At 34.9% G+C, this 15,000-nt stretch overlaps 2 protein-coding genes across 4 annotated transcripts in view; one reads left to right on the top strand and one right to left on the bottom strand.

The window, feature by feature from the left end:
* The window catches only part of LOC137625422 (UDP-glucosyltransferase 2-like), a 5,450-nt gene extending 3,153 nt beyond the window's left edge, over positions 1-2,297 (bottom strand). The window contains exons 1-2 of the mRNA XM_068356331.1: positions 2,092-2,297; positions 1,023-1,647 (exon numbers count right to left, since the gene is read on the bottom strand). Of these exons, the coding sequence (XP_068212432.1) occupies positions 1,023-1,647; positions 2,092-2,291 (825 nt within the window). The 5' untranslated portion in view covers positions 2,292-2,297. The remainder of the gene's footprint in view (positions 1-1,022; positions 1,648-2,091) is intronic.
* The window catches only part of LOC137625409 (uncharacterized), a 258,701-nt gene that overhangs the window by 32,800 nt on the left and 210,901 nt on the right, over positions 1-15,000 (top strand). The gene's annotated exons all lie outside the window — the stretch shown is intronic.

Here is a 15,000-nt window from a genome sequence, read left to right as displayed (position 1 = left end):
GTAACCAGCTTGCCTTTCCTGCAATCAATTTAGACCGGAAGCGTATTTGAAGTCTGTGTGACAACCATGTGCGAACTTGGAGTTAAGACTAGGGTGAATTGGGTCGACCTTTTGTTCGACCTTATCCTTGACCTTGACCTTTGAAGTAGGACTTTCAAATTTGAATCTCTTCCACGTCTCAAAATAACAATTAATCCCTGAAAGTTGCACTGCTCTATGCGTAAAATTGTGTCCAGGAATTTGTTCACAAACAAACAAGCGGACAAACATGGGCGAAAACATAACCTCCTCCCAACTTCTTTGGCTGAGATAATTATAGTATTAAAGTGTGTGTGCGCAAAAACACACAAAAGAAACTGAGGAGCTGTTGCAAAGGTGAAGTCTCTACTCTACAGCCTAAACTAACGCCCAGCGTGTAAGAGATCTTCTGTTTGGTAATATCCCAACTATCTTATTATCTTAACTGAATAATCACTGCATTTATTATTTGTAACATTAAATCAATTCATTCTCATGATTTCAAATTCATGATTGTCTTAACTAACTCCTTTCTTGTATCAAATGAAGAAATTCTCTGCATCTATAGTTGCTGCAGAGATTCCAGGCAAAATAAGCCCCACCCCCTGATGAGATCATAGCCAGTCAGGTTGTCTCCTGTGTTAACAGCGGTCACAACACATCCCCTTAAAGTGATTATAAGTTAGTATAGTTTGAAATCTGTAAGGGGATGTATTGTGGCCGCTGGTAACGTGTGAGGAAACGTGATTGGCTATGACGTCATGAGAGAGTGGGGCTTATTTCGCCTGGAATCTTTGCATGGACTACAGTGAAAGTCATAGCTAGTTTCATTCCTTTAGAGCCCCTACAAAGAGAGACAACTAGCAATTTCTCGGTTGCATTGCCAAGGTAAGGTATGTAAAGTTAATCCACCTGTTACAATGAAACTGGGATTTTTCAAATATTGTAGACATTCTACTGAAACAACAGTTTTATTATCCACATTAGTGTTTTGATAGACTTACCTTGGGCAAGGGTTTAGGAGACTTTGAAGTGATTGACCCAATTTCTATTTGATTGGGTAGCAATGGAAGAGGTCCGTCTAGAGTGAAGTGTCCATTGATTAAGCTCAGATGGTTCCTTTCAAAAAGTTTCTCAACTGAGGGCATTTTAGGAATATATTGATCGAGAATTTTCTGAGCGACAAAGATAGATTTCTGTCTGTATTCCTTATACAAGAACCAAGTTCTCCATGGACTAAATAGCCTCTCGAAAAAACTGGAGTGTTCATCATACAGAAATTTACCATTTGGTGTCACGGATAGCGGAAGCCAGTGGCCCTGGCGGGCTAAGAATAGAAGCTCTGGAGCAGCTGCCGATGTGCATAAAGTGACTACCGCTCCTCCATAATCCATGAGGAAAGGTCCTACAATTTCGTTCATGGAGCTAAGAATTATGAAGGCGTCAAAATCATGTCGTCTCTCCCATAGACGTCTGATTCGCTCGTCCATCCACATCTTATGCCCTACTTTTTCAGTGACGTCACTGATCCAGTCAAACCCTGCAGCACTGTTCCGGTAGTGGAAGATGTTTATATCTTCCAGGTGCTCAACAGAAGCTCCTGTGGGAATTTCTGTGACGTTCTGGTGTCTGAAATTGTATTGTATATATTATGATTTTAGAATAAAGACACATTTAGTTTTAGTTATATACTAAAGCTTCTATTGATATATGTCAATGCACTCCCAATGGAAAATTGGATTCCCTGCTACATAAGTAAGGTCTACATACAGATCTAATTCTCCACAGTAAGGTATATTCAGGATTTTAAATTTGGGTACAATAAAACTAAATGTCTTGATGATATTCGAACTACCTTAAATTGGTTCATGAATACTAATTTGTCTCTTTCATTCTTTCGTCATCCCAATTAACATACATGTCTTCATTTTCCCAGTTCCTATTTATCATCAGTTCCTCACTCTTGTTCACATTCACTTTTAACAACTTTCTCCTTTGACAAATAGTCCCTGATAATATGTGCATAACAAAGTCAGCATGGAAATCCTAATTTGAAAATCTCAAATGTATTACTTGGAAGACGGCCCAAACGTCGACACATGAGTGACGAGATGACCGGCATCGGCAAGGATCTCCGAGAGATGAATCGTCAGGTGGTATACACTGCGAGATCCTATTGGACTAAAGATTAACACATTGAACTGCTTGGCTGTGGAGGGGTCCACGATGAGAACGATGACCACCATTACTAGGACTGACGAGAGCTGTACCATCTTTACCCAAGTACCCTGAGGAAAAAATATCTGGCATCAAATGAGAGGGTATCACTTTAATATTGCTGAGCCTTGCCATATCAACTTATCTATCCTGAGGACTAAGGTCTTTTACATTAAATGAATGGTCATTGCTTCACACCAAACTGCTAAGCCTTGCCATTTCTACTTGACTACCCTGTGGACAAAGACATCTTTCATCATATTAAAGTATACTGCTTCACGCCAAACTGCTAAGCCTTCCCATTTCTACTTGACTACCCTGTGGACAAAGACATCTTTCATCATATTAAAGTATACTGCTTCACGCCAAACTGCTAAGCCTTGCCATTTCTACTTGACTACCCTGTGGACAAGACATCTTGCATCAAATGGAAATTCATTGCTTTGCAATGAATTACTTAGTTATACCATCTTCACTTCACTACCATGAGTAGATGTGTAATCATTCAATAGTTTCGCCAGACTGGGGTTTGAGTCCTGCTCAAGCTCCATAAGTTTCTTGTAGTGTCTACAAGCTCATCATCCTTGTGAGCTAAGAAGGGGGAAGGTATGGGGGAGCCTGTAGGTCTACCTGTTGAGTTATTAACAGCCATTACTTAGCCCTCCATGGTCCTTACTTGGGTGGAGAGGGAGCTTGGGCGCTGACCATATATATATATATATATATATATATATATATATATATATATATATATATATATATATATATATATATATATATATATATATGGCCAGTCTCTAGAGCATTGTCACTGTCTCTTGCCTCTGCCACTCCTGAGTGGCCTTTAAACCTTGTTGCACATGCACATTTGCTCTGCATATTGCACCAGACTAATTAGAAAATCTTTTTGCTGGGCCCATATGCAGTCATTTCCACTGACAAACTCTATTTCTATCATTACTATTGATTGTTAAACTTCAACCCTAGTTGGAAAAGCAGGATGCTATAAGCTTAGGGGTTCCAATAAGGAAAATAGCCAAGTGAAGAAACGGAACAAGGGAAAATTAAATATTTTAAAAACAGTAACAACATTAAAATAAGTATTTCATATATAAACGTTCTAAATACTTTAACAAAACAAGAGGAAGCTAAATAAGATAGAATAGTACACGCCCGAGTGTACCCTCAAACAAGAGAACTCTAACCCAAGACAGTGGAAGACCATGGTACAGTTAAGTAGGTTTGTAAAAGAACAGTTTTATCAGTAATATTCCGTCGATGCTATGAGCATTTGTAATCAATAAAAACTAAAACAACTAAACGACTGGACTAATATTTTGTTAAGGTATTTAAAAAAATATATCAGATATCTGCTTCCACAAATTACTCTTTATCTTTGTCTGCCTTTTCCTAAATAAAACAAGGCTATATGATTATTGGAAAATAAAACGAGCAAGCGATTGTACTACTCTTTTGATATATATTTTTCTTTAAATAATCAAATTAATACTTTGTTTACAATCTAATGTTAAGAAGGAATTTTGTTCCTGGGGGATTTTGCCCTACCATAAGCTTAGAGATATCGTAATCATAATTTGTTTACGTGATTATTTAGTATTTCACTATTATCTGATAAGGGTTATAACAATTCATTATCATTATGTCCTCTTCTATAGTTCGTTATCTTACCTTTATAGATCTGGGATAAGGCGAACTAGGCCTATAGATTAAGAGAACACTTCAGGTAGGCCTACCCTGGAAATGAAGCCGTCACATTTACCTTCGAAGTCCAACGAGGCTGCAACTGTAAAGTCCTAAAATCGGACTTTCCACACGTAAAGCTTTTGAATCCGGACTTTCGATTTTCCAAGTTTCAGATGTAAATTTGTGATCCCTAGAAATAAGTTTTCTGAAGTATACCAAAATAAAACAGGAGTCGAATGAGGAATTCAGTCCATATCAATCTTCTACTGTTGGAATAGATCCGAATAGATGAGTTTCACGTTTAGATTTTGGCCTCTTCAGTCAGATAGGATGCTATGTGTGTGTCCTCTAGGCAATAACTACTAAAACACTGATCTGATCACAATGTCTAGAGAGCCACATATCATTTACGCACCGCTTCTATAAGTAGCTTCTAAAATTAATCTCTCCCTCTCTCTCTCTCTCTCTCTCTCTCTCTCTCTCTCTCTCTCTCTCTCTCTCTCTCTCTCTCTCTAAGTATTGACTGTTGTGCGAGGATGCTATTTCTGGTGCTGAGGAGAATGGGTTTTGGTTTATTCAAAAGGTAAACTGACGTCACAATAGGAAAGGTCACCAAAGGGGATCAGAGGGGAGAGTGGGGACATGACAGGGGGAGAGCTAGGTGGGGGAAGATGGGGTTGTTGGGGGAATGAATGGGGAGAGGAGCCAGATGGTAGAAACAGAGAAAAAAAATGAAAAAACAGTAAACATACATACATATATATATATATATATATATATATATATATATATATATATATATATATATATATATATATATATATATATATATATATATATATATATATATATATCCTTTTATACATCAGCTTCTACAAATGTTACGGTGAATTATGTTGATATTATCTTGTAAAGAAATTAGAATTCTAAAGATTAAAAATTAAAAGTTGAAAATTTTAGAACATTTAGAGATCCTTAGATTATGATGAGAATAATGGTTGATTATATGCTTTTACTTGCACTACTATATAGCTTATTCAATGTTGATGCCTGGAGGGCGATGCTTATATAGCTTCAGCTATTATAAGTCTGACGTAGTTGGTTCTCCTTGAGAACGATATGGGGCCCATCAATTAATCCTTCAGGCAGGTCTGCCAGTCGTGGACTAAAAGACAATTTATTAATCAACAAAAGGTTCTTTGTGTTAATTACGATTGTATTTTCTTTTATCTTTCCAAATTGTTCCATTTTATTTCGGAGATTAAGTAGATATTTATCGTAAATGTTTGCTTTAATAATAGTATATATATATATATATATATATATATATATATATATATATATATATATATATATATATATATATATATATATATATATATATATATATATATATATTTATATATATATATATATATATATATATATATATATATATATATATATATATATATATATATATATATATATATATATATATATACTGTATATATATATATATATATATATATATATATATATATATATATATATATATATATATATATATATATATATATATATATATATGAGTAATATAATGAAAAATTTACCGGTAACTTGGAGCTTTCGTCGCTAGCCTAACTTCCGTTTTCTATCGCCCATTTGATGTTGGAACGTTCGGTCAGTCCCGTTTTCAATTGTATTTGGGATTGGGTCGTTCTTTTATTTCATTTTCTTATCCTGGACTGATTTAATATGAAAGTTTTAGTTATTGGGTATTCTTATGCTAGGGATTTGAAGTCTGTTGCCTCTATCAAATAGTTCATGTCTTTAATTGGAAATCGAGGAAAAGGTAAATTTTGACTTTCGTTTCTTAGCCTACACTGGAAAATATTATCAGTTATTTTTGGATCATCCTGAATTGTTTTAAGTCAATTAGGGATGAGAAACCTGATAAAATAATGATAAAGGACTGGCTTGAGTGGACCTCATTGTTCAACTGTAATTTTAAAATTAATTTTATATAATTTCAATCTCCATTTATTTCGCTTTGCATTATGGCTAGTAGCAGTGAATTATTGGATTATCTTGGGGAAAACCCAAATAAGTTGCCATTGGATGAGGTTAAAGAAAAGCTTAAAAGTTTTGAGGAGTAAAAGAGCCACTCATAAATGAAAAATCACTATATATTGTAAAAAGTTGCAGGAATTGCATGATACTGGCTAGTACAGTGGTAACGTGTTTGCCTTGCATTCGCGTGGCGAGAGATCGATCCCCGCCCAGGACTGTGAGTTTAAGCTGTTTACTGGGGAGGCTACTGCTGTGGTAGGGCACTACAGTGGGGGGTAGGGCTTGCCCGGCTGACGTTCTGGTGAGCTTCTATTCTGATGGAACTGAAACGAGACACCTTTAACCTTTAAAAAACAAGTAAGTGAAGTGGAATTGGATTTAAGTAAAGTAAGTGAATGCAATGAATTAATTAATTTGCTAATGGAAAAAACTGAATTAGGAAGCAGAGATGAAGAGTGTTTTAATAATGAACTAGATGATCAAGCTCAATACAAAATTAATGTTTCAATAGAATTAGATGCTTATGAAGATTATTTGGTTCAAAAAAGAGATGAAAGTGTTGGCATTTCTGTAAAAGATTTCCGTGATTGTATGAGTGATGGTGAACCTCCTGCTTTAACTTGTGATACTTTTAATGGCAAAGAGAAGGATAAATTCGCTTTTCATAATTTCTTGAATCAGTTTAATAATATAATTGGTTCTGGAAAACACTTATCAGCTTAGGCTAAATTATCGTATCTGGTTGGTTACTTAAAGGGGTAGGCCTATGCATTAAAACAAGTATCACATTTGTCTATTACTGATAAAAATTACGCAGTAGCATTAGATTTGCTGACTGATGAATTCCTAGATAAGGATTTCATAATAGATGAAACACTAAAAAATATATTAAAAGCTGTCCCTAGTGATGATAATGATCTTGAGTTTTCCCATGTTAAATATTTTATAGCAGAGGTTAGATCTTATTTACATGAATTGCAGCATTATAATGTAGATTTCTTGGAAGAGGGTTCTGCTGGTAATATTCTTGTGAGTCATTTGATAATGAGTAAGCTCCCTAAAGTAGTAGTGAAGGAGTTGATTAATAAAATCTCAAAAAATTATCCTACCTTGTCAGAGATATTTTCCAACTATAAAGAAGCTTTAAAACTACATCTGTGAATAAAAAGTTGTACAGAGACAGTAAAAAAAACCAAATGGCAGAAGTCTATCAGCAGTGCAGGTAAATGAAGTTGAGCAAAAAATTCCCACAGTACAAAATTTTGACACTGTGGTAGCTGCAAATAAAAATGTTAAAAGTCATTGCTAATTATGCTTTTCTGATGGACACTCTTTAGGAAAGTGTGAAACTTATTTAACCTATGAGTCTAAGTTAGCCAGAATAGTAAAATTATCTCTGCGTACTAGGTGTGCAGGTTCTGGTCACAAAGAATCTGAATGTTATGGGAAAAAAGGTATGATGAGGTTTAAATGTTTGATTTGCAAGAAAAGAGAGCATATAACACCTTTGTGCCCTAATCAAGAAAAAACTACCAAGACTAACGTTAGTGTAAATTTGTGTTATGCTTCCAGAAATATGGATATCAGTAATATTTTACCAACAATAACCCTAGAGTTGAAGAATGGAAAGAGTTGCCGTAAAGTAAGGGGTTTGGTGGATTGTGGTGTAAGGACAGTGAGACAAGCGTCACCAAGATCAACTGATACTTTATTTGACTGTCTGTCTGTCTGTCTGTATAGATTGCCTTACCTTGTGTAAGACCCGGGCTCTTGCCTGTGGGCAGCCCGGAAAAGAATGTAATTTGAATTGTAGAGCGTTATATGTGTATAAAAGAACTTGTAACTTGAATAGGGTAAGAGTAATTGATGTTAGAGAAAAGGGATTCAATTAAAAAGTGAATTTATTACTTTAAAGTTTAATGGTTTAATCTACGTTAGATTTAGATAGCCGAAGCTAATTGATGTAAGGTCAAAAAGTAGTAGTAGTTTCGACTGAACTGCTTATCCTCATTCAGCAGCCTAGGATTTTGGTTGTTCCTAGGTGGGGGCAAAGGCTATTCACCCAGCATCCCACAGGCTGGAAACTGCAAGCAGATTCCAAATTAAGGCCCGTATAACTGAATGAGGGACAGGTCCCTCCAGCTACTACTAATCAAAGTAACAAGGGAAAAAGGGAGAGATTGACAGGCATGACAACAGAGAAAAGAAACCCGGTAGGGAGGCTCCTTTTTAGGTCCACGAAAAGGAAAATTTGTGATAGACAGAGTCTATCAAGTGAGAGAGAAAGTGTTAAAGCAGAAAGTCCCAGGGAAGCAATAGGTCGTGGGAAGGAGAGAAAAGTAATGTAGTCAGAGGCAGATGTTGTTGTTGTGTTGTTGTTGGGGTATTAAAGCAGATGTTGTTGTTGTGTTGTTGTTGGGGTATCAGAGGCAGAAAAAAGGGCGGAAGTATATTACAATGTGTGGACGGAAAGGTAGGATGACATTGGCGCCAAGTCAGATTGAAGTGCCCGCCAAAATATATGTGTTTTCTTACACTTACAAATGTATGAATTATGGGTTGACAGAAACATGTTATGAAACGATACATATATCAAAATGTAGCTCTGGTAGAGCGGAATATGTATACATAGGAAACCACAGTGTGGCGAAGAGAGAATTTAAATAAATAAGTAGTTTGTCGATTTTCTGGACGACGAAGGGATCGGTGTCCTTACAATGGTAGTCAGAGGTCCTATATAGTGAAACATGTTTCCAAAGATATGTGTTCAGAATATGAAAGTTTATATGAATTGGAACATGAAGTGCATACATATATAGGTCAAGAAACTAAACAATTCAAACAAATGTCAACTGGTATAAAGATAGGAAAAAGATTAGCATTTGTGCCTTTATTAATAGACGAAGCGATGAATATTTCCTATGAAGTGCCAGCTATGAACCAGATAATAGATAGATTGAAATTAGAGAATAAAAGTTTGGCTGATGAAACCTTTTATGAAGAAAGAAATCATGAATTGATAAAAGTAGATATGCTGATAGGTATGGATATAATTCAGTATTTCTCCTTGTCCATTCAGAAATGTGGTGGTGGTTTTTGTTTCATATTGAAGGGAAGGGTAGCCCCAGTAGGAAATGCATTAAACTTTCTTAATTCTTACCAAAGAAAGTCCTTGTTTGAAACGCACACAAAGGCAAAGCAAGTTAGTAACAAGACCAAAATTATGGTTAACTTAATTATGGATCCTCTTAAATCATATTTTAATCCATTGGAACATATTTTGTCTGACAGTGAAGTAGATAATGGGCTGGAAAATCTGTTTAGTTTTGAATCTATGGGTATTAAAATTAATGATAAGGAGCTGGTCTCATTTGAAAAACATCAAATAGAAAATTTCCAAGAAGGTATTAGTTTGAAGGAGGGTTATTATCATGTTAAATTACCTTGGTACCCTGAACAAATTTCTCAAGTGCCTTCTAATCATTTTATAGCCCTTAAGGTTTTGGATAGAACAATGGAACATCTTAATAGAAAAGGACTATTAAGTAAATATGAGGAAGTTTTTGGTAAACAATTGAAAGATGGAATCATAGAAGAAATAAATGTATCATCTTCTGATTATGATAATTATACTTGGATACCTCATAGGCCCGTAATAAGAACAGATGAATAAGTAACAACCAAAATAAGACCTGTTTTCAATTGTTCCTTAAAGACTAATAAAGAGTTGCCTTCACTAAATGAAGCTGCATACTCAGGAATAGATTTATTGGGTTCTATTTTGAAATTATTATTTTATCTTAGAACAAATGAGTATGTTATGCTAAGTGATATCAAACAGGCGTTTTTAATGATAAAGCTTTCAGAAGAATATGATAAGAACAGGTTTTGTTTTTTTCTTGAAAAGATGAAGTAAATTAATATATCATAGATATAAGACTATAGTTTTTGGTTATACATCTTCACCTTTCATTCTTAATTATGTTATGAAGCACCCTGCTAAGATGTATCCTTGAGGATAAGTGTAGAGAAATTTTAGAAAATAATTTTTATGTAGATAATTTAATAATCACAGGTCATAATATTGATGAATTACAGGAATTATATAGTCTTTGTGCATCAAGAATACAAGAAGGAGGATTTACCTTGAGGTCATGGAATTCTAATTCACTTGAATTAAGGAAAATCATGGAGGCTGAAGGAAGGCTAGTTGAACATAATTGTATAGAAGAGAAAGTTTTAGGTATAATGTAAATAGTGATACTTTAAGTCTGGTACCTTGTAGTGTGGAAACCGCTGCTGACACTAAAAGAAAAGTTTTGTCTCAGATCTCTAAAGTTTTTGATCCACTGTATTTTACCTTACCAGTAAGTATAAGAGGGAGGGTATTAATGAGAAAAGTATGGAAATTCGAAGTAGAATGGGATCAAAAGTATTCATGAGAAAAGTATGGAAATTCGAAGTAGAGTGGGATCAAAAGTATTCATGAGAAAAGTATGGAAATTCGAAGTAGAATGGGATCAAAAGTATTCATGAGAAAGGTATGGAAATTAGAAGTAGAATGGGATCAAAAAGTACCAAAAGAGATAAAAAATGAGATGAAAAGCATAAGTAGAGATTTTGAAATGCTGTCAGAGTTGTCTTTTCCTCGTCAGGCTTTAAATGAACAAAAAACATATGTGCTTCATGTATTTTGTGACAGCTCAACTGAAGCTTATGGTTTTGTAATGTATGCATGTTCTGGTGACAATCAAAGCTCTTTTTTTTTTTTTTTTGTTTGCTAAATCAAAATTGGCTCCTTTAAGAAAGGGAAATGAGCATTGTGTGCCCACTTTAGAATTAATGGGGGTGATTTTAGCATTAAAAGGTCTACATACACTTATGGAAACTTATAGGAATATTCGGTACTATTAAAGTATGCTATCTACCGTCGAATTTCTACTATAGTATGTTATCTACCATCAATGTTAATCCTCCTGTTTGATGAGGATTATCAAACAGATTACTTTCCCCAAGTATGTTATCCTCGTTGGACTTTAATGATAGTTTAATAATATTTATTGGAAGGACAACTTGGTACATAATTATAAGGAGTTTGTAGGTTACGTTAGGTTGGGTTAGGTTAGGTTGGGTTGAGTTAGGTTAGGTTAGATTAGGTTAGGTTATCAAGTCGGTAGTGATCCTCCTTATTAGAGGCGGATTAGCAAGTAGACCGTATCCTTAGGGACTGATTGTAAGTATCATACTATAGTCAGAGAGGGGTGGTAGATACCAAAATCGGCGGTAGATAGCATACTATAATAGCACCGAATATTCAGTTCCAATTTGTAAATATTTGTGTGGACGCTCAAGTTGTATTGAACTGGATAATAACTAAGGAGTCTAAAGTAAAGTCTAAATTTATAAGAAATAGAATATTAGAAGTAGATGAACTTAAGAGTGAAATTGTTAAAGAATTTAAAGTACCTGTAAAGTATAATTATGTGCATACAGAACAAAACCCTGCTGATTTGTTGACGAGAGGGTTGTCTTATAATAAGTTTTTAGAAAACAGGAAATTCTGGTTGGAGGGACCAGAATGGTTAAATAATAATTTTGAAAGGCAGCCTAAATATCCTTTAATGAGTTTGTATCCACAACATAAAGGTAAAGTAAATGTAAATTATGTGGAAATAGTGAAAGTAAACACTGGCTTTTTGAATATTAATAAATTTTCTAGTTATGAAAGGCTTGTCAAATTCACTAGTTATTTCTTCAGACCCTTATGCAAAGTAAAGGGTGGAGATCAAAGGGAAAGGGCCAAAAAGTATTGGATTAAAATAGCTCAAAGTGAATGTTTCTCTAAGGAAATAGAATTCCTGAAAAAAAAAGAAGTAAAATCAGAACAAAATATTCCTTCTCTAGTCTCTAATTTAAATCTATTTATAGATGAAGATGACATGTTAAGGTCTAGAGGAAGGATTCCTAAGTGCTTATATTTTGACTATACTGTTTATAATCCTGTGTTGCTTCCAAAAGCCCATAAATTGACATCTTTAATAATTAATCATTGTCATGAAAAGGTGCAACATTTGGGTACTGGCACTACCTTAAATTTCCTTAGGGAACAAGGGTTTTGGATCCCTAAAGGGTTAGTGGCAGTTAAGACTGAAATAAGGAATTGTGAAGTATGTCAAAAGTATAATGCTCTGGCTTATAAATATCCAAAAGTAGTTGACATGCCTAAGCATCATATGAATTTAGTAAAGCCCTTTGATCATGTAGGAATAGATTATACTGGACATTTCTGGGTTAAAGATGACATAAGTGGAGGAACAGTCAAAATGTTTGTTTTGGTATTCACTTGTTTGAATATAAGAGCAGTGCATTTTGAACTATTACCAGATATGTCCACAAGAAATTTTATTTTGGCTTTTCAGAGATTTTGTAATATGTACTCCATTCCTCAATATCTTTATATAGTGATAATGCTAAAACATTTATTAAAGGAGGAAACATTTTGGAAACTTCTTTAAAATCAAAGGAGTTCCTAAATGAAATGGAGAAGTGTCAAATAAAGCATATCAGAATTCCTTTATATTCGGCTTGGGTAGGAGCTGCTTGGGAAAGGTTAATAAGAGTCTTGAAAGGTTGTCTTTATAAGGTTATTGGAAGGGCAAGATTGACTTATTTTGAATTAATGACCACACTATCAAATGTAAAACTAGCTGTAAATTCAAGACCCCTGACTCATAGAGCTAGTACTCCTAACCTTGAATTCATTACTCCAAATTCTTTCTTGAGACTTTATAGTAATTCATCTCTTGTTTTGAGGAAGAATGAGGAGGATGTATGGCGAGGTGAACAGGATTCATCCTCATTGGATAAAGCTCTTAACACTCAAGAGGAAATATTGAACAACTTTAAAACATTGTGGTATGAAAATTACTTGTTAAGTCTCCGGGAACACAGTAGAAACGTGTATCAAAATAAATGGGAGAATAGAATAAAAGTCGGGGATATTGTGCTAATTAAAGCAGTAAATAAAGCAAGACCTTTTTGGATGATGGGTAGAGTATTGGAACTTGTATTGGGTTTTGATAATAAAGTAAGAACAGTCAAACCTAAGCAAGGAAATGGAGCAATTGAATATCATTCCATATCCAATCTGTATCCAATAGAAATATCTATAAGTCAGGCAGAAACTCCGACCCAGACGAATGTGAATGGAAACTGTAATAATGAGGTAGTGGCTAAACCACAAGAACAAAACGAGGGTAATAACAGTAGGTCAATTCACCCGAGCCAGTCTAGTAGACCCAAAAGGAAAGCTACAGACAGATTTCTTAAGATGATGAGGGATAATATTGATGCCTTATAAGGCACGGTATATATTTGTAGATATTAGTAATAAATAAGTAGTATTAATAAATATTCATAATTAAAATGCTACACTGTTGCAGTGAGGATTTAAAATGCTACTCCTACTTCTTTAAAGAAGTGAGAGAGGATAAAGTTATCCGCAATTTGTGATAACCATTAATAAATGTTAATGTATTAGTAAATAATTATAAGGTGAGTACTTTGGGTTCATTGCAATAGTCTATATTGCAATCCTCTAAGGGGAATGTGTTGTAAAATAAAAGAAATTTCAGGGTAGGCATGGAAATGTGTGTCGAACTTGTTTAGTAAATAATAAGAGGCGAAATACTAATCAAATTAATTAAGTTTTGTGAAGTATATTCCGTTTTTTAAATTGAATAACAAATTAATAAATAAATAATAGATTGAATATTATAGATAATAGTATAAATATTTGACAGATGCCGCGAATCAAATTATTAGTAGAAATGTAGGGTCGTAAATAATTGATGGTTACCGTTTAGCTCTTCCGAAAAACTAGTTCAATAGTGAGCGGTAGGGCGGAAAAGTTAAAATGGGGAGAGTATTTTTCCCTCAGTCTCAGAGTCAGTAGTACTAAAACTTCCGCCAGACAAACAGTGCTCTCTCTAAATTCTAAGTGATTTAAATCACAAGAAGGAACCAACTTCTATTATTCCAAGAAGCCACCAATTTGGAAAGTCAAAGTCGCTAAGTATATTTTCTGTTTTTGTTAACATGTAATAGAGAATAGAAACTATGCGTCTTTGAAACCTTAGCTCAAACAGGTTGGTTTCTGAAGTTTTCTGAAATAGGTTCCTTTGGTTAATTACGTGTATATTTTCTTTTATAAAAGCACAACTACTGTAATGAGATATGTGAACTTGCTTTGTTCAGACTTTGTAGTTTGTTGATATTTGAGTTTTTTGGGGAGAAGTTGAGGTTTTGTGTACCCAAAGCGAACTGCGGCAGAATAGTCAGGTTGGGGTTTGAGTTTAAAGTAAACTTTGTTGTGATTACTTTCTTTTTGGAGCCTACCACAGTTCCAGGAGAAACTGTAACTTGGTAGGGGGGATTTGTCACGTAACAAATGCTTGAAATCCCTTTTTGGGGTCATGTAAATGGCCGTTGCCTGCTGGCATCGCTTGGGAACGCATGCTACCTCAGCTTCCACTGGCGACAGGATGCTGTTGCCTTCTCATTCTGTTGACAAGGACGTTTTGTTGTTACCTCTTTGTTCTTGCAGATTGTGTGGGAAAGCTGGAGCGAGGAGACGAAGAACATCCGGGTAGTAACAGAACGGACTACTAGCTCGACACCCCTAGGAAGAAAGGTGGCACCTGCCCCCGGATGCCAAATGACCACATCTTGCGGTGTGGAAGATTAATTTTTGTTTTATTTTTGTTTATTTGTTTTTTTGCCAAATCCTGAGAGAGAGAGAGAGAGAGAGAGAGAGAGAGAGAGAGAGAGAGAGAGAGAGAGAGAGAGAGAGAGAGAGAGAGGGGTAGTTAGTGTATTTATTGGTTGTTGTGAGAAAGACTGTTGGTATAAATGAGGTTGTTTGTCTACTTTTAGCTAGGTTAGGAGAATGGTAAATGTTTCGGAGCAAAGGGTTTTTGATTTGACTGCTGATAGAGGTGGTTGTGTGTG

Source organism: Palaemon carinicauda, chromosome 32 (genome assembly GCF_036898095.1).
Source record: "Palaemon carinicauda isolate YSFRI2023 chromosome 32, ASM3689809v2, whole genome shotgun sequence".
Lineage (NCBI taxonomy): Eukaryota > Metazoa > Arthropoda > Malacostraca > Decapoda > Palaemonidae > Palaemon > Palaemon carinicauda.
This window is presented reverse-complemented; position numbering and strand designations above follow the sequence as displayed.